This window comes from Leopardus geoffroyi, chromosome C1 (assembly GCF_018350155.1).
Source record: "Leopardus geoffroyi isolate Oge1 chromosome C1, O.geoffroyi_Oge1_pat1.0, whole genome shotgun sequence".
Classification (NCBI taxonomy): Eukaryota; Metazoa; Chordata; class Mammalia; order Carnivora; family Felidae; genus Leopardus; species Leopardus geoffroyi.
Window position 1 is genome coordinate 52,149,671 of NC_059328.1, and position 17,915 is coordinate 52,167,585.

General features: G+C 36.2%; 1 protein-coding gene across 4 annotated transcripts in view; it reads left to right on the forward strand.

The window, feature by feature from the left end:
* Window positions 1-17,915, forward strand: part of ALG6 (ALG6 alpha-1,3-glucosyltransferase) — a 67,055-nt gene that overhangs the window by 30,524 nt on the left and 18,616 nt on the right. For all 4 annotated transcript variants that reach the window (XM_045477669.1, XM_045477668.1, XM_045477666.1 and 1 more), the window contains 8 exons: window positions 1,899-1,988; window positions 3,323-3,411; window positions 5,468-5,550; window positions 6,387-6,451; window positions 10,153-10,338; window positions 10,913-11,048; window positions 13,747-13,832; window positions 16,182-16,266. In XM_045477669.1, coding sequence (XP_045333625.1) covers window positions 1,899-1,988; window positions 3,323-3,411; window positions 5,468-5,550; window positions 6,387-6,451; window positions 10,153-10,338; window positions 10,913-11,048; window positions 13,747-13,832; window positions 16,182-16,266 — 820 coding nt within the window. The remainder of the gene's footprint in view (window positions 1-1,898; window positions 1,989-3,322; window positions 3,412-5,467; window positions 5,551-6,386; window positions 6,452-10,152; window positions 10,339-10,912; window positions 11,049-13,746; window positions 13,833-16,181; window positions 16,267-17,915) is intronic.

Below are 17,915 nucleotides of genomic sequence, written 5' to 3' on the forward strand. Positions count from 1 at the left end.
GGTGGTTAGCCTGTCATTTCTTCTTCTCAAGTCCAACCAGTGACTTTACTGTTAGTATCTATCTGCATGCTTACACTTTACTGTCATTGCCTCTTTTACTTCTCTCCAGAGGATCCCAAGGTTGGAGTAAACAAAAAATAGCTTTTGTTTCATAAGAAACAGAAAACCAAATGAAATTGTATTGGTCAAAATGGTTTTCTATTGGTAGATAAATCCCGTAAGTTTTGTGGCTAATACACAGTTAGAACTACTATTGTGTACTTGTGCATTAGGCAGTGATTTAACAGCTTTACGTATTTAACCCAATCATTCAACAACTCTGTGAGGGAAGTACAATAAAATTTTATGCCAATGTGCCTGGAAGTGAGGTGAATTTGGAAATAACACAATTAGTGCCTGTCTTCAGAGGGCACAAGAGAAGTGAGTCCTCTGGTCTCCACTATTGGCCTGGCTGAGTTTCTCAGATGTAAGCTGTCAAAAGGAGTTCTAGCTAACCTGGAAATTCTTGGGTTCACTGCCTCTTGGCTTCAAGTTTCAGCCAGATATAGGGCCTAGGATGGTTCACATGGATGTTGCTGCTGGAGCAGACAACTGCCACCAGCTGGTACATGCTGTAGTACCCTATGCCTAGATCTCTCGGCTGTCTAGTGTGCCTTGATCATTTTATTAGTTCCCATCTCTTCCATATCAACCAACATTTCATGTGACTAACACTAAGTAAAACAGACCTTCTGAAGATGAACAATAGACTATTTAATGGGATTGAATGTTAATTTAAAAGAAAATTGTAATCCCAAAGTAGGAGATTGTAACACTTAAGAAATTTGACCCATTTAAAGTATATAATTAAGAAGTCTGTTTATGTAAACTTAGTTTTCACTTCTTTAGCCATAGTAGTTCTATATAGTGCCTTTCCATTCTGGCAAACTGCAGGAGCCTATTAATTTATGAGTGTTAGACCTAGTTTTCTTCCCCAGTGCACAGAATCTTGCATATAATAGGCTTTCATTATAAGTTGGTTGAATTGTTTTCAAAGTCTTACTAAAAGTATACCTGTTCCATAAGGTATTTCTCTTTCCATAAACCAAATCTTTGTGTATTCTTTGATACTAATTTTTTTGCCTTTTTTTAAAATTTTATTTTTAAATTTTAAATATATATTTATTTTGGGAGAGCGCAAGCGGGGAAAGAGCAGAGAGAGGGGGACAGAGGATCTGAAGCGGGCTCTGTGCTGACAGGCTGACATCAGCAAGCCCTATGTGGAGCTCCAACTCAAAAACCATGAGATCATGACCTGAGCCAAAGTCGGATGCTCAACCGACTGAACCACCCAAGTGCCCTGAGTTTTTAACTTTTTAGAGTAATCTGTACACCCAACATAAAGCTCAAACTCAGAACCCTAAGATCAAGAGGTACATGCTCCACCGAATGAGCCAGCCAGGTGCTCCTGACTTTTTTACTTTTTTTAAATTGTTATTTTGTATTGTTTCTTTACTTTGTTAGGTTATCAGAAGTAAATTGTCTTTTTTGCATGTTATTTTGTTGTATACATGTTAATCATTGACTTAGACGATTAATAGAGTGACAGTAAGTTCTGGTTTGCCTGGGACAATCTTGGTTTGCATTTCTTGTTAGGGCTTAATTATTAATAATTTCCTCTTTTACTCTCAAGAGTAAGCCAAGAGTGTCTTGGTTTAGATAATAAATTACTTACCTGTACTCAAAAACTTTTAATTGTGATTTCACAAAATTTAACTGAAGGGGAAAAGACAAAGTTTAGATGAATTTTTTTTACCTTGTATAACATATTTTTTCATTTTAATTAAATGAGATGTTAAATTATAAGTCTGTTTCTTGAATATTGATTAATGGAATGTTGCTTTCTTTTTTTTTTCTAGGTATTTTAACAGTAGTGATAACAATTTACAATATTGGGGATTGGATTACCCACCTCTTACAGCCTATCATAGTCTTTTATGTGCATATGTGTAAGTTTTTTGTCTTTAATGTAACTCTAAATGTTTATGCGCTTAACAGGTTTAGTAAGAAACTGTGTGATCTGGCTTTGTTGAGTAGAGGACAGATTGTTTGTACCTACTTTTGTATTGTGGTTTGTAAAGCATTATACCTTTGCAGTCAGGTTGTAAGTTAACTATCAAAGTTTGAACATTTCCATAATTTCTTTGGAGGATAGGCTAGAAAGAAATGTAAAAATCTACCTTTGTTTTGAAGCACAGATACTAGTAATTACTCATGGACTACTGACAAATACATCTAATATCGTTAGTTGTGTATGCTTTTTTTTATGGAATAGTCCACAGTGAATGAAAAAGATAGAGGTCCAAATGGTATTCTGACTAACATGTCAAGTTAGAAACTCTAATTACTATAGTGTCTCACTTAGGATTTAAGATCAAGGTTGGAATTCTTTCTCTTTTAAAGAAATAGAATGGTTTATAGAAGATTATGAAACTTCTGTTTGGTGGAGACTCAGTTTTGCTCTTTTTAAAAAAGTGTTTATTTATTTTGAGAGATAGCATGAGTGGGGGAGGGGCAGAGAGAAAGGGAGAGAAAGAATCTCAAGTAGGCTCTGTGCTGTGTGGGGCTCGGTCTTATGAACCGTGAGATCATGACCTGAGCCGAAATCAAGAGTAAGATATTTGACTGAGCCACCCAGGCACCCCCAGTCTTGCTCTTTAATAGTATCCCATTTCAGACTTGAAGTCTGCTAGCAAAAATTTGAGGAACTTAGTCATATTACTTTCCAAGCTCAAATCTTATTTGGTTTTTATTTTTCCTTTATTCATAGTTTGTGAAAATTAGCTTCCTGGATTAAAAATAAGTCCCTAAAGTTTATGATAATCAGATATACTTTGTAGTGCTCAGAGTAACATAATATGGTTGAAAATTTAATTTATCTTTAAAAATTATGTTTACTTTTATGCAATGATTTATAATTAGCTATTGCTGATTGTTATAACTGAGAAGATTATAAACTATAAAACATAATCCTTTGGTCAATACTAGCATATTGTCCCTTATAAAGTATGTGTTTAATAAATGAAACATGACACATCAGATTGTTTTTATACTGAAAGAATTGTGAAGGTAGGGATTTTTGTGACATGTTACATGGTTTTGTTGGAAGGTGAGTGAGGTAGACCCTGTGTTACAGCTTAAGTCAGTTTCACATGATTAAATAAAAGAGTGAAGCATAAAGAGCAATGGCCACTTCTTGAAATAGATTCATATGTCTTCAGATGTTCTTATGGCTAAAAGAGATGAGTAATACTGTATGTGTATATATGCTTTGATTTTTCAGGGCAAAGTTTATAAATCCAGACTGGATTGCTCTCCATACATCACGTGGATATGAAAGTCAGGCACATAAGCTCTTTATGCGTACCACAGGTAAGAGAGCAAAGGAGTTGATTCTCAAAGCACATTTTGATTTTTAAAAAAATTGTGAACAAACTGATAGAAAATTCTATTACTCTTATTGACTTTTAATATTGTGTAACTGTATGTATACATATGTATAATACATGATCAAATGTATATGTAAGCTGAAAAACAAGAGAATAGGAATAATTCTGGGTGCTTTACATTTATTATTATCTCAATTCTTTCAATACCCAAATGAGCTAAATACTGTTACTATCTTTACTTTAATCTAAGGGGGTGGAAACACAGTTGAGTGATGCTAATAGCTTACCTGAGGTCAGATAGCCATAAATTGAAGTTTTAGTTGTTTACTGCTGCGTTAATATCTTTATTCCAAATTCCTTTCACCTTTTTTTCTTTTAATGTTTATTTTTGAGAGAGAGAGAGGAAGAAAGAGAGTGAGAAGGGGAGGGGCAGAGAGAGAGAGAGAGAGAGAGAGAGAGAGAGAGAGAGAGAGAGAAAGAAAAACAGAGTCCCAAGCAGGCTCTGTGCTGTCAGCGCAGAGCCTGACACGGGGCTCAAACTCACAAGTCAGGAGATCATGACCTGAGCTGAAATCAAGAGTTGGACTGACGCTTAACCGACTGAGCCACCCAGATGCCCCTCACCTTTTTCTTAAAGTAAACCTTGTGGTTATATCTTATACATTGTATTGCTGTGCATTTTGCTAAATTAAATAATCCATTCAACAGGTATATATTGAGCATGTATTATGTGCTGTTCTAAGAGCTTGAAAGTAGTAAGATTAGGTTTCTTTAAAAGCGTTACGTGATTTAGACTTTAATGCTCTGTCTTGGCCTTTTCCTTCATTAGTCTGAATTTAGTTGGAGTTTGTTCTCTTCATCATTCATCCAGTCGTGAAATCTGAGGCCCAAGAGATAATCTGTCTTGCCTGTCTTTCCCTCTGCCATACCATTTTCCTTTCCTCACAGAGCTTTAATCCTTTCTGAACTGCATACTCACTGGAGGATTATTTAGCTTCTGAACTAATACCTGTATCTGGGAACTCACAACCTTTAGAAACAGTCTGTTGTATTTTCAGAGGGCCCCAGTCACTCAACATTTCCTTTTTATGTTGAACCTCCACTTGTCACTTTAGGTTCTGTTTCCTTAGGCTACATAGAACAAGTCTGATCCTTTGTATACCTAACACCCTACAGACATTTGAAGTCACCTCTTCTCCAGGTTAAATATTTTTAGATACATTAGCTATTTCTTAGATGGCCAGCTTGTTGAATGTGATTATGGTTTGAGGCCTCTGGTTGTGCTCCTTTGAATATGTTCCATTTTGTCAGTGTCATTTTAAATGTGGCATCTGGAGCTGAAAATAGATTGCATGCTTCTAAAACTGACAGTTTACTGTCATTTACCTTATTCTGGACACTGTAGTTAGCCTGGAACAACAAAAAAAATAGTCTCGTTGGGTAGCTATGTTGTACTGTTGAAGAACTTAATGTATTTGTATTTCTTTGTTCTAAAAGAACTGAACATTCCAAACTATGAATTGGTTTTTTTTTTAACTGTTTTTTTCAGTTTCCTCCTTACCTGGGTCTGTCAAGCTCTTTATATGCATTAATTAGCAAAAGTTTATGTAGTTTTATAAATATTAACATTTAAAAAGGATTCTTACATGAATTGCATCATTTGAGGTATACTTCATACCAGAAAATTTGGAATATACAGATGCTGGCAAAAAAGTGTTGTTTTCCTTTGCTTTGAGTATCCTTAAGTCTAAGTCAGAGCAAAGAGGGAATGAATTTTGGATACATCTAATTGATTTAATGTGTGAATTTATTAGAGAAAATTACGAGACTCTTAGAGTTGTAGCACCATAACAATTGAAATTAGGCACAGGTGAAGGGAACGGACAGGGTGAACTGTGTAAAGGCTTTGTCCAGAGTGGGTGAGAGCCTCCTGTTAACAGAATTTCCACTCAGGGTTAGAGTTGGGGGAGGATGGCTTTTCATATGTTATTGAAAATCCCAGCAGACCCATGTTTAAAATGATTTGGTTGCTTTTTCAGTGTTAATTGCTGACTTGCTGATTTATATACCAGCAGTAGTTTTATACTGTTGTTGTTTAAAAGAAATCTCAACTAAGAAAAAGGTAAGTTTTAAAGTTAACCTGACATTTCATCTCTGAAATGTTTTATTAGCTTCACTATTAAAGTATAGAGCTTACAGAAGCCATGCTTTGGGGAATAGGCTATTGTAGAACAGTGATTCTTTTGTCAATTAAACTTACCTTAGACTAATAATTGCAATGTTCATCTGTAGTAATAAGATGCCTGGGATTTAGATGTTATGTACTGCTGGATTACATAGCATACCGAATTTATGGCTTTACTGATAAATCTGAATGGTTTGTGGGAAGGAAGGCATTTTGAAGAGTCGGTGTATATTGTCTTATTCCCAATTAACAGATATTCCTTCGGGTCATTTTATACAGGTTAATCATTAGATTGACTTCTTTGATTTGTATATCTGCACGTGCTTTCTCTGACAAATACCTGTTAGTGATTTTTTTTCCTTATTACTGAGGTATCTTATGTCACCTCCATGAAAACTTCAGTGTTTGGAGAAATATTTTATAAAAATATTTTATAAAAATTTTGATAAATTACAAGGTGAGAGGGAACATTTGCTGTGTTGAATCAAACAGTAGTCTTTCTCTGATTTGAGTAACATGACTTTAAAAAAAATTTTTTTTAATGTTTATTTATTTTGAGAGAGAGAGAGAGAGTAGAGGAGGGGCAGAGAGGAAAGAGAGAATCCCAAGTAGGCCTGGCACTGTCAGCATAGAGCCTGACGTGGGGCTTGAACCCACAAAACTGTGAGATCGTGACCTGAGCTGAGATCAAGAGTTGGGTGCTTAACTGATTGAGCCACCCAGATGCCCCTGAGTAACGTGACTTTCTTATTTCACAATGTTTTTCTTTACAGGTTGCTAATGCATTATGCATATTGCTGTATCCAGGCCTTATTCTTATCGACTATGGACATTTTCAGTATCCTTTACTAATTTAAAAATGAAGTCAGATGCATATTTTGAGATCTAGGCTCAGGGTGTATAATGTTGTCATCCAGTAATGTCTTACTTGCTAGGGTACTTGCTTATTTAAACTGTTTTTCACAATAATATGATAGAATGTTTTCACCAAGCTTTTACTTTAAGAGTAAAGTACAGATTTATTGAAAGTAGAATTGCTTTTCTTATACCCTTTTGGCTTGGGAACAAAATGTTGGTCACTGATGAGCTCTTCTGGAGACCTGGAAAAAGAGTGCCAAGTATGCTTATGCTCTTCTAACTCTAAAGAGGTGTAACGTATCTTCTATCTTTTGTAAATGTCATCTGACACTGACAGAAAGGAAATAGTCATTGAGTTTTTCGAGTTTTAAACCAAGGTGTTTCTCTAACAGATAGCGGTAACTGGAAGCTTCAGAGAACTAAAACTGAATAATTAAAAGCTATGTGGATTTTATGTGTGTAATTTTTTGATATGTAAAGTAAGGAACATTCGAACAAATCTTAGAGGGAAGTTGATAAAATTTGGACATGACCGTCCATTTTATCTTCTGATGTATTAACTATTACTGTCTGTCCCCATCTGTCCCACAGCAACATGATCGATTGATAGCTTTTCCTTTTGATGCCAGTCTGTTTTAGTTATAACAAAATTAATATGTGTATTTGTCAAAGGATTTACAGAAGATTAAATCAGAGTTTTTATTCTGTCCACTTTCCTAGTTGCCTTTTTTGTTTTTTTTGCATTCTGGGATCATGGCCATCTGATACTCTGATAATATCAGGAACGCTGAAATAAAGAAAAAAAAGAACAACAACAAAAAAAGTTGTTTACAAGATTTTAAGAACTATTTACTTTGAAATGTAACACTCTTACAGAAAAGTGCACAAAATGTAAATGTGTCTCAGTGCATTGACAAACGATTACTGGGAGTCAAAAAATAGAATGTTGCCAGGATCTAAAATCTGCACTTGTACAGCTCCTAAGTACTTCTCTCTCCTCCTTTCCCAAAGATAGCCACATACCAACTGATAACACTATAGTTTAGTTTTCCCTCTTTTCTGGACTTAGTATAAAAGAGACAACACAACAGGTATTCCTTTGTGTTTGGTGTTTTTGGTTCAACATTTTGTGAGTTTTTTTGTAGTTGTGTGTAGCTGTGGTTTGTTCACTTACATTGCTCTATGTTCTATTGAAAGAATACACATAATTTTGTTACTCATAGACATTTGGATTGTTGCCAGGTTTTGGCTATGATGATATGTTGCTACGAACAGTCTTATAAATGTCTCTTTGTACACATATAAATATATTTCTTACGAGAGAAATTGCAGAGTTATAGAGTATGTACATGTTTAATTTTAGATATTCCTGAGTGGTTTTTAAGCATGGTGTACCACTTAACATTCTTGTTAGAAATGATGTTAGTGTTCCATATACTCATCTTCATCAGTAGTTGGCCATTTTCGTTTTAAACATTCTGATGAATTTGTATCTCCTCTGTGATTAACATCAAACTCTTGAAGCTTTTGGGATTATGTAATTTGGTGGGGACACATTTTTTAACTACTATGTATTTTATTTTCCTCATTTATTAAATGGGGATAATAATTACCCTTACTTTGTATACTTTTTTTTTAAGTTTGTTTGTTTGTTTATTTAAATAATCTCTACACCCAACATGGAGCTGGAACTCATGACCCTGATCTCATCAGGAGTTGCATGCTCTTCTGAGCCAGACAGGCACCACATTTTGTGTGCTTGTTTTGAGAATTAAATGGATTTTATTATTTATAGCATTTAAAACAGTACCTGGGAGATACTAAGCTCTATATGAGTATTTATTGATATTATTATCTGTTGTTCTTGCTGCTGCTGCGGCTGCTCTTAACTATTTTTTTACTTTTTTGGGCTCTGAAATGATTTGTTCAGGCATAGGTATTTGTGACAATTATTTTGAATACTCTATGTGTCATTTATTTTGAAGACTCATGTTCTTGAGTTCTGGGAAATTCTTGGGTTTGATGATTTTCTCACTTTACTCTTTCTTGAGCTTATTAGACAGATGTTAGAGCTTTCATCTCTGTGTTGAGCATCTCTTTGTCTTTTGTTTTATGGTTTACAAGATTATCTTGACTTTATCTCTAATGCTTCTGTTAAGTTTCATTTGTTTTGTTAATCCTATCTTAAATATGAATTTATTCTTTTTTCTACGATTCCCTGAATTATGTCCATTCTTCTAGGGTGACTTTTTTCCCCCCTTTTCCTTCTGGTTCATTCTCTTGTCATAGGTTTTTCTTAAATGTGTGTCTCATCCTAGTGTATCTGTGCTTATTTAAGAGTAAGACAGCGGGGCGCCTGGGTGGCGCAGTCGGTTAAGCGTCCGACTTCAGCCAGGTCACGATCTCGCGGTCCGTGAGTTCGAGCCCCGCGTCGGGCTCTGGGCTGATGGCTCAGAGCCTGGAGCCTGTTTCTGATTCTGTGTCTCCCTCTCTCTCTGCCCCTCCCCCGTTCATGCTCTGTCTCTCTCTGTCCCAAAAATAAATAAACGTTGAAAAAAAAAAATTAAAAAAAAAAAAAATAAGAGTAAGACAGAAAAGAAAGCTGCATGTGAGTTCTCTGTATTTGGCCCACTATAAGGTAAGTGGGCAAGGGGCTGGCCAGTACACTTTGGGGTCCTTAAGTGTCAGAATGTGGAGGTTTGGCACTGTAATGTTAACTTCTACACTAGCTGCCCTAGTGTATTTAGTGTATATAGTTTATTACACTTCTTTGGAGAAATATTCCTTCTGTTCCCTGGGGGTAGTGGTGGTAAATATTTGGTTGCCAGATAATCTCTACACAGGAGTAAGATGGGATTTGACTTCTCCATCTAGGCATTTTCACTTAATCCTCCTGTTTTCTTTTCAACATGTTACTCAAGCACCCTAACCTTCATGGTGTTTCCTGAGTGTTCTAGGGGCTTGCAGAGTAGATTGGCTTCTTGGTTGCTTGGGCCTCCTGACTGCATTTTGTAAGCTCTGGCTTCTTCCATCCTATTTTATTTGTTACTGCTTCTGTGTCCTTTCTGTCATCTAGAAGTGTGTTGAAATCTTTGTCTGTTGTAACCCATCTTCCTATTCTTTTTTACAGCTGTGAATATTTACTTTTAAAAATTCCCTATCATTTTAAGGGGGTCTTGGGAAGGAGAGGAGGGCAAACATGAGTGCGTAGCTACCATTTGAGCTGAAAAATCTAATTGTAATGTTGTTTTGCTATAATAAGGTTGTTAGTTTCTGATCAACTTATAATATAACTTACTATATTGATTCATATTATAGAGGAGGTATAGTGATATCAGTATGTGTGTGTTTTACTTTGGAGCATTGTTTTCTTGTCTAGATTTTGGCATGTTATTATAGTAATAGTGTGAAATAGTCTAGCAGAAACAACGCTATGTGTTAACTACTTAGTGGTCTTTAAACCTGGAACAAATCTGTTGCTCTATTTAGCAGTCTGATTTAATATATTTGAGGCCATTATATACAATTTCAAATTAGTTTATGACTTCAATACTTTAAATTTCTGTTTAGAAATAGCTTTCATCGTATATATTGTTTTAAAATCACATAAGAAATATGTTCTATAAAATGCAAGATCTATTTGTTTTAATTATTGAGATAATTTCCTTGACACAGGAACATATATAATTCTGTGAGTCTTGGCTTTGCTTTGTGGGGTGTTCTTGGAGTATCTTGTGACTGGGACCTGCTAGGCTCGTTGGCATTTTGCTTAGCTATAAATTATAAACAGATGGAACTTTACCACTCTTTGCCATTTTTTTGCTTTTTACTCGGCAAGTGTTTTAAAAAAGGCCTGAAAGGAAAGGGGTGAGTGGCTTTTACACTACAGAATTTTAAAAATTACTTCAGAGAATTTATTTGGCATACTTACCAGGGAGAAGGTGGTCTTTCATTTTGCCTTTAGGTGACTTCTTATTAATGTGTTGGCTCTGAGGTGAGTTGGAAGAGAGATTGTCATGGTCTGTATTATTTTAAATCTTCCAAACTAGAGAAATATTTTGATCTATGTAAATTTACTGGAGGTAATGTGGATTGGCTCTTGTTAGAGTATTGCTATAAGATTTCATCCATTTAGAGCATATTACATTTTATACTTATTAGAAATACATCCCAGTTTGACATTTTTTTTCATGGCTGATTGGAAAGGCATCTAAGTTAAATGTTAATTAAGATGGTGATAGTCTTTTTGTTAGAGAGGTGTACATCTGAATGATTGTGAATTGCTTAACTCTGATTTGACTAGACTGCCATATTAAACCTCTTTTAGTACCATAGATTTATTATTGCTGTATATTTGTATTTATCATCTTTAGTGAGACTGAGACTGATTTAGAATTATTAACCTTTTCTTGTCTACTGGTCACCTTTGTTTTTGTTCTAGGTTTGTATTGTTAATTAAGCTAGCTTGTACAGTTGTAGCTTCCTTCATTCTCTGCTGGCTGCCATTCTGTACAGAAAGGGAGCAAACATTGCAAGTTCTAAGAAGACTCTTCCCAGTTGATCGTGGATTGTTTGAGGTATGTTTAAAAACTTTCTTCTTAGGGCACCTGGGTGGCTCAGCCGGTTGAGCTCAGTTGGTTGAACCCAACTCTTGATTTCGGCTCAGGTCATGATCTCAAGTTTCATGAGTTCGAACCCTATGTTGGGCTTGGTGCTATGCAGAGCCTGCTTGGGATTCTCTCTGCCCCTCCTCCGCTCTCTCAAAGTAAATAAACATTTAAACAAACAAAATAACTTCTTTCTCATTGGGGCACCTGGGTGGCTCAGTCAGTTGAGTGTCTGACTTCGGCTCAGGTCACGATCTTGTGGTTCGTAAGTTCGAGCTCTGCATCAGTCTCTCTGCTGTCAGTGCAGAACCCACTTTGGATCTTCTGTCTCGCTCTCTGCCCCTCTATCACTCCCCCCAATAAATAAACATTAAAAAAAAACCCCTAAATTTTCTTCTCACTCTTTTCTTGTTACACTACCTGTGCTGTGAGTCCTGGGGATTTCATGTAGAAGACACACAAGGAATGTAACTTCAGCTGCACTCCTTTTAGTCATTCCTTGCCAGTTATTTAATCCAGTATATAATCTAGCTCAGCTGTCATTTTCTAGTACATTAAATGAATAGATAATATTTATGCCATCATGAAAGCCATAATTCAATTATACATTTTTATAATGAAATAGGATCCATAGTGAAAGACAGCATGAGAAGTTGTACCTACAAAGTTAACAGCTTTGTAATTTTTTGGTTTATATTCTCTTTTTAGTCTTAGGAAATTATTTATTAAACTAATAATCATGTTTGCTTCAGCAAGATCTCATAATTCCTTATATAACCTTCATCCATAGTAATTTTTAATGAGAATCTTTCATTTCATTTAATGCTAGCTTAATCACTCTTGTTAAACTTTTATTACATGGATAATTTGATGATTTAGATTTAGTAATTAAATTAAACAAACCATTTTTCTGAAACAAAAAGGCCTTTTAATAAAGTTAGAGACAACATATTTAGAGATAATTTGCTTTTGATAAACATTTCTTTTAAAAAGAATTAGAAAAGTATATCTAATTTTTGAATATATAAATTGCTCTAGATTATCTTTTGGTGGATCTATAGGAGGATGGAACCAGCATTTTGAAAGAGATAAGAAAAGAGTTTTGTGTTGTGATGGAATAGGAATGTGTGACTTGTATGTTGATGGGGATACTGCTGCTACTGATATTGATAATCACAAATAATCACTATTATTGTCACCACTCTTACTTACTAGGTGCCATATACTTCATATGTGGTTTTATTTGATTCTTACAATAGCTCTGACTGAGGTATCTATTGTATCCACTTCTAACTGAGGTCAGATGGGGTGCCTGGGTGGCTCAGTTGGTTAAGCATCTGACTTTGGCTCAGGTCATGATCTCATGGCCCGTGAGTTTCAAGCCCCACGTCAGGCTCTATGCTGACAGCTCGGAGCCTGGAGCCTGTTTCAGATTCTGTGTCTCCCTCTCTCTCTGCCCCTCCCCTGCTCAGGGTCTGTCTCTGTCTCTCTGTCTCTGTCTCTCTGTCTCAAAAATAAAGATTAAAAAAAATTTTAGAAAGCTCAGGTCAGAGATTCATGTAGCTTATACATGCCAGAGCTGTGATTTGAATTTTGAAAATTGTGTTCCTAACTTCTTTATATTTCCTCTAACCTTAAAGCCTATTTAAAGAAAAGTTTAATTCTCCATCTAAACTGCTTGGTTATTTGCCTTGTTTCTATTTCAGAAATAGTATTTATCATGATAATTATAAAAATGAGTATCATAACGTTTGATGGGGTTGCTGGTCACCTCCATTCACTTGTCCTCAAAATCTGAAGAGTATTTTCTTTGATCTGACAGAGGGAAGGAGGGTGGTACAGTTGTCAGTGATGGTTACTTTCTTGATGTTATGCTTACACAGCTGTGAGTTAAGCAGCTGTGTAGAGGATGGGTTTCACGAGCAGAGAGCTGTAGTTACAAATTTAATTTTGAAAGTGATCCTACCACAACTGCTAATGTCTTTAAATGCCTTGATTTATTAGCAATTAACTCTTGTCATTGTTAGTTGCTAGTAAGTTATACTTGAGATAATTTCAGGTATGTGATAAAATGGGTCAAAAATGTATGTTCTATAAATTAGGAAAAAAATAAGATTTCCTAGAAAAATTTCCAAAGATGAATAAACTTCAGTATTTAGGGATCGTGTACTGTTGTTTAAAAAATAATGAACATTTCTTGGGAATGTCTAGATTATGGTTGGCTAGTGATATAGGTCAGTTTGCATTGCAAAAAATGAAGAATTTTTGTGTGTATGTGTGCGTGTGTGTGTGTGTGTTCCATGGAGAGTTTAATCAACTTAGTTATAAAATTGTGAACAAGAGCTTCATGTCTCAAAAGTTTAGAGATTATGGGCTGTACCTCGTAGAATTTAATATTTCTTTCAGTTATATCAGAATGTAAAATTTTTTTTTAAATATGTATTTATTTTTGAGACAGGGAGAGACAGCATGAACGGGGGAGGGTCAGAGAGAGAGGGAGACACAGAATCCGAAACCGTCTCCAGGCTCTGAGCTGTCAGCACAGAGCCTGACATGGGACTCGAACTCACAGACCGTGAGATCATGACCTGAGCCGAAGTCGGATGCTTAACCAACTGAGCCACCCAGGCGCCCCTCAGAATGTAAAATTTAACAAATCTCTTTTCAGGATAAAGTAGCCAATATTTGGTGCAGCTTCAGTATCTTTCTGAAGATCAAGGATATTTTGCCACACCACTTCCAGATAATAATCAGGTAAGAGATACAAAGTTTGTATATAATGTTATATAAGCTTCTCTCTAAAGGTGTTATGATAATAACTCATTTATCTGACATCATTAGGGAATGAGATGTTTTTCATTAGTGAATTTTCCACATAACATAAACCTATCACTCTACACAACAAAACTTTTATTTGCAATATTTAATGTGATAATCTTTCTGGATTGTTACCTACTTCCCTCCCCCTTAAACAAAGTCTACTAAATAGGATTAAACACTGTCTTGAAGAGTCATGATTTTCAGTGGTGTATATCAATCTGGGTTCAACCAGAGAAGAATCAGTAGGAGGTGTGTGGGTGCGTGTGAATTTATTACAAGGCTTTGGTTTATACAGTTGCGGGGTCTGACTGAAGAGCGTGGAAGTCCACAAGGCAGGCATTCGGGAAGGAGTATCTAAAGGGGAAGGAAAAGCAATTTAAATCCAGTTGCTCTTTGGAATCTGAGTTTAGGGAAGCCCCAAGCCCTCTTTTCTTTTTAATTTTTTAAAATTGGCATTAATTTAATCAACATTTTAAATTAACAGTAATTAACATTAATTAACATTAATAAAAAATGTTAATTTATTTATTTTTGAAAGAGAGCGCACAAGCAGGGGAGGGGCAGAGAGACAGAGGGAGGCTCCAGGCTCTGAGCTGTCAGTACAGAGCCTAGTGTGGGGCTTGAACCCACGAACCGTGAGATCATGGCCTGAGCTGAAGTCTGTTGTTTAACTGAGCCACCAAGTGCCCCCAGGCGTAAGCCCTCTTTTAAGTCTAGGGGCACCTGGGTGGCTCAGTTGGTTAAGCATCTGACTCTTGATTTTGGCTCAGTTTGTGATCTCACGGTTGTGAGATCAAGCCCCATGTGTGGAGTCTGCTTGGGATTCTCTCTCTCTCCTTCTCAAAATAAATAAACATTAAAAACACAAGTAAAAGTCTTCCAACTGATTAAGTCAGGCCGTTCAAGAATCTTAATTTTGATTAAGTTAAAAATCAGCTGAATAGGGACTTTGATTACATCTGCAAAATCTCTTCCCAGCAACACCAGGATTAGTGTTTGAATAACTGGGAGAATGTGTATGTGTGCATGCTACAGAATGGGTGCTGCCTCCCTCTGTCCTCTAGTTCTTTTGAGAATATCCTGTGTAGCCCACTGTAGGAGGAAGCATACTAGAAAGAGAATTCAGGGAACTGTGGTTCAGCTAATCCGGGTTAACAATGCCACAAAGCCACCAATGGTGGGAAAATCAATTATTGTATTGTGTTGTAATACTTGTCTTCAGGGCTTGCAAAAGCTGTTTGCCATGGTACTTAATGGCTCCAGATGGCTCTACCTTTTGAGTTCCTTTTCCTCCTTGCTCATCAGCCATTACTAGGAGAGGCTCTAGCAGTGGCCCACTCCCTTTCTAACTTGTTCTTTCTGATTTATCATGGGCTTGAAAATCAGGTAGTTAACTTTTGTGAGAAGAGGGCGAGAGAGATTCTCTTGCGAGTAAATGTTATGATTATTTGTATTATGTATTGTCCCTTTTATACCTGGTTGTGTTTTCTTAATTTTGAGTGTTTGATAATTGACTTTTAGTTATCTGTTTTTTGATTCTTTTCTATAAATAACATAAGTATTGTAATGTTGTTTTCTGTATTATGTAATCATGTATATATTAAAGTGGGTAAATATTTCAGTGCATGGATTTTATTTAAATGTTATTTGGTTTTATATTTAAATTTTAATAAATAAAAATAGGAGTGCCTGGATGGCTTAGTCGGTTGTGTCCAGCTTCAGCTCAGGTCATGATCTCGTGGTTGATGAGCTCGAGCCCCGCATCAGGCTCTGCTGACAGCTCAGAGCCTGGTGCCTGCTTCTGATTCTGTGTCTCTCTCCCTCTCTGCCCTGCCCCGACTCATGCTCAGTCTCTCTCTGTCTAAAAATAAAATACACATTAAAAATTTTTTTTAGGGGCGCCTGGGTGGCGCAGTCGGTTGAGCGTCCGACTTCAGCCAGGTCACGATCTCGCGGTCCGTGAGTTCGAGCCCCGCGTCGGGCTCTGGGCTGATGGCTCAGAGCCTGGAGCCTGTTTCTGATTCTGTGTCTCCCTCTCTCTCTGCCCCTCCCCCGTTCATGCTCTGTCTCTCTCTGTCCCAAAAATAAATAAACGTTGAAAAAAAAAAAAAAAAAAATTTAAAAAAAAAAAAATTTTTTTTAATTTTAATAAATAAAATATAACTTTAATTTTAAATCAACCTAAGTTGGTAAGTAATGTGATCCATATATTAAAAAAATATTTCCTTGTTTTAGATACTGCTACCAAGAAAACAAATGTTTTATTTTTATTCGTTTTTTTAGCTTTTGTTTTACATTTTTGAGCCTGCTTCCTGCATGTGTAAAATTAACACTTCAGCCCTCTTCCAAAGGATTCAGATTTACTCTGGTAAGTTTCTTATTACTTTAAATACTTAATTCTTGCTGCAACTGATAATTATTTTCTTGCTTTGAATGTGACTTACTGGACTGAGAAATAATACATTCATTTATTTGGTGAGCATGTATTGAGTGTCTGACATACTTGGGTGCTAGGTTGAATAATCAGAATCTTTCAGTTTAACTCAACAATTATTTAACTTCTGCTTTGTATTAGTCAGTGAGGGAATACAAAGAAGAAAAGAGTGGTGACAGACATGTTTAAATAATTATGCTATAAAGCAGATGGTATTAAGGTCTGTTACACATTTAGTGTTGTAATAGTGTGGGAAAGGGAGATAGATACTACTTTGGGGTCAGATTAAGAAAAATTTTTTTAAGTTTATTTATTTATTTTGAGTGAGAGAGAGAGAGAGAGAGAGAATATCCCAAGCAGGCTCTGTGCTGTCAGCTCAGAGCCCAATACAGGGCTTGCTCTCACAAACTGAGATCACGACCTGAGTCGAAACCAAGAGTTGGATGCTTAACTGACTGAGCCATTCACATGCCCCTGGGGGCAGATTTTAGACAGCTTCTTAGAATAAGTGGGATTGGAGCCAAATTTTGAAAGCTGGGCAAGATTTGAAATAGGAGGAGGTTATTTAGCAGAAGAGAATGCAAGGCAGGAGGAAGAGCTTGCAGATACAGAGGCGGGAAAGGATAGGGGATGCTAATAATGGTTATTAAACAATGAAAGATGTGTGTGTGTGTTGAGGTTAGGGAGGATATAGTGAGAGATAAGAGTCAAAAAGGATCAAACTGGGTAAGACTTTGAATGTTGGATTCAAAAAGTTGGAGTTTGATTTGTGTGCCAGAGGAGCCAAAAGACATCTTTGAGGAGAGTGGACAGATATCTGTTTTAGGAAGATGACTTGTGTTAGTTTGAGGATGAATTGGTTATATTTCCTACAACTTAGGATGTCTCTGAATGGGTTCACAATATCCTCCTTGGCTGTATTTCTGTAGTGTTTAAAATTTTGTTCCTTTGTGCCTTGATCAATAAAATGACATTTTATTTATTTATTATTTTTTAAAGTTTATTTATTGATTTTGAGAGAGAGAGAGAGAGAGAGAGAGAGGGAGAGAGACAGCACGAGCAGGGGCGGGGCAGAGAGAGAGGGAGAGAGAAAGTCCCAAGCAGGTTCTGCACTGTCAGTGCAGAGCCTGTCACTGGACTCAGTCTCACCAACTGAGATCATGACCTGAGCCAAAGTCGGACACTTAAGTGACTGAGCTACCCAGGCACCCCTATAAAATGACATTTTAAAAATATCTTTTAAAAATACCAAGAAAATTTAGTTTATGAAAACAAAAGTCTTAGTGGACTTATAAGGAGACAACAATTTAGAAATTATGGTTTCAGTTTGGGGACTGACACTTATTTACATTGCATTTTGAAAACAAGCCAGAACATAACGGTGAATATTGCAAAAGTATGTATGAGTACCACAGTGTGAAAAGGATGGTTTCATTTCCTCTTTGCTTTTTTATTACCGTTTCATTGACAGCTTCTCTTGTTTCATTCTGAGAATGAACTCAGCATTGTAAGTCATCGACAGTTAATATTCTATAGGATTTTTAGAACAGAAGGAATCTGGTTAGTAATGCTCTGATGTCTTC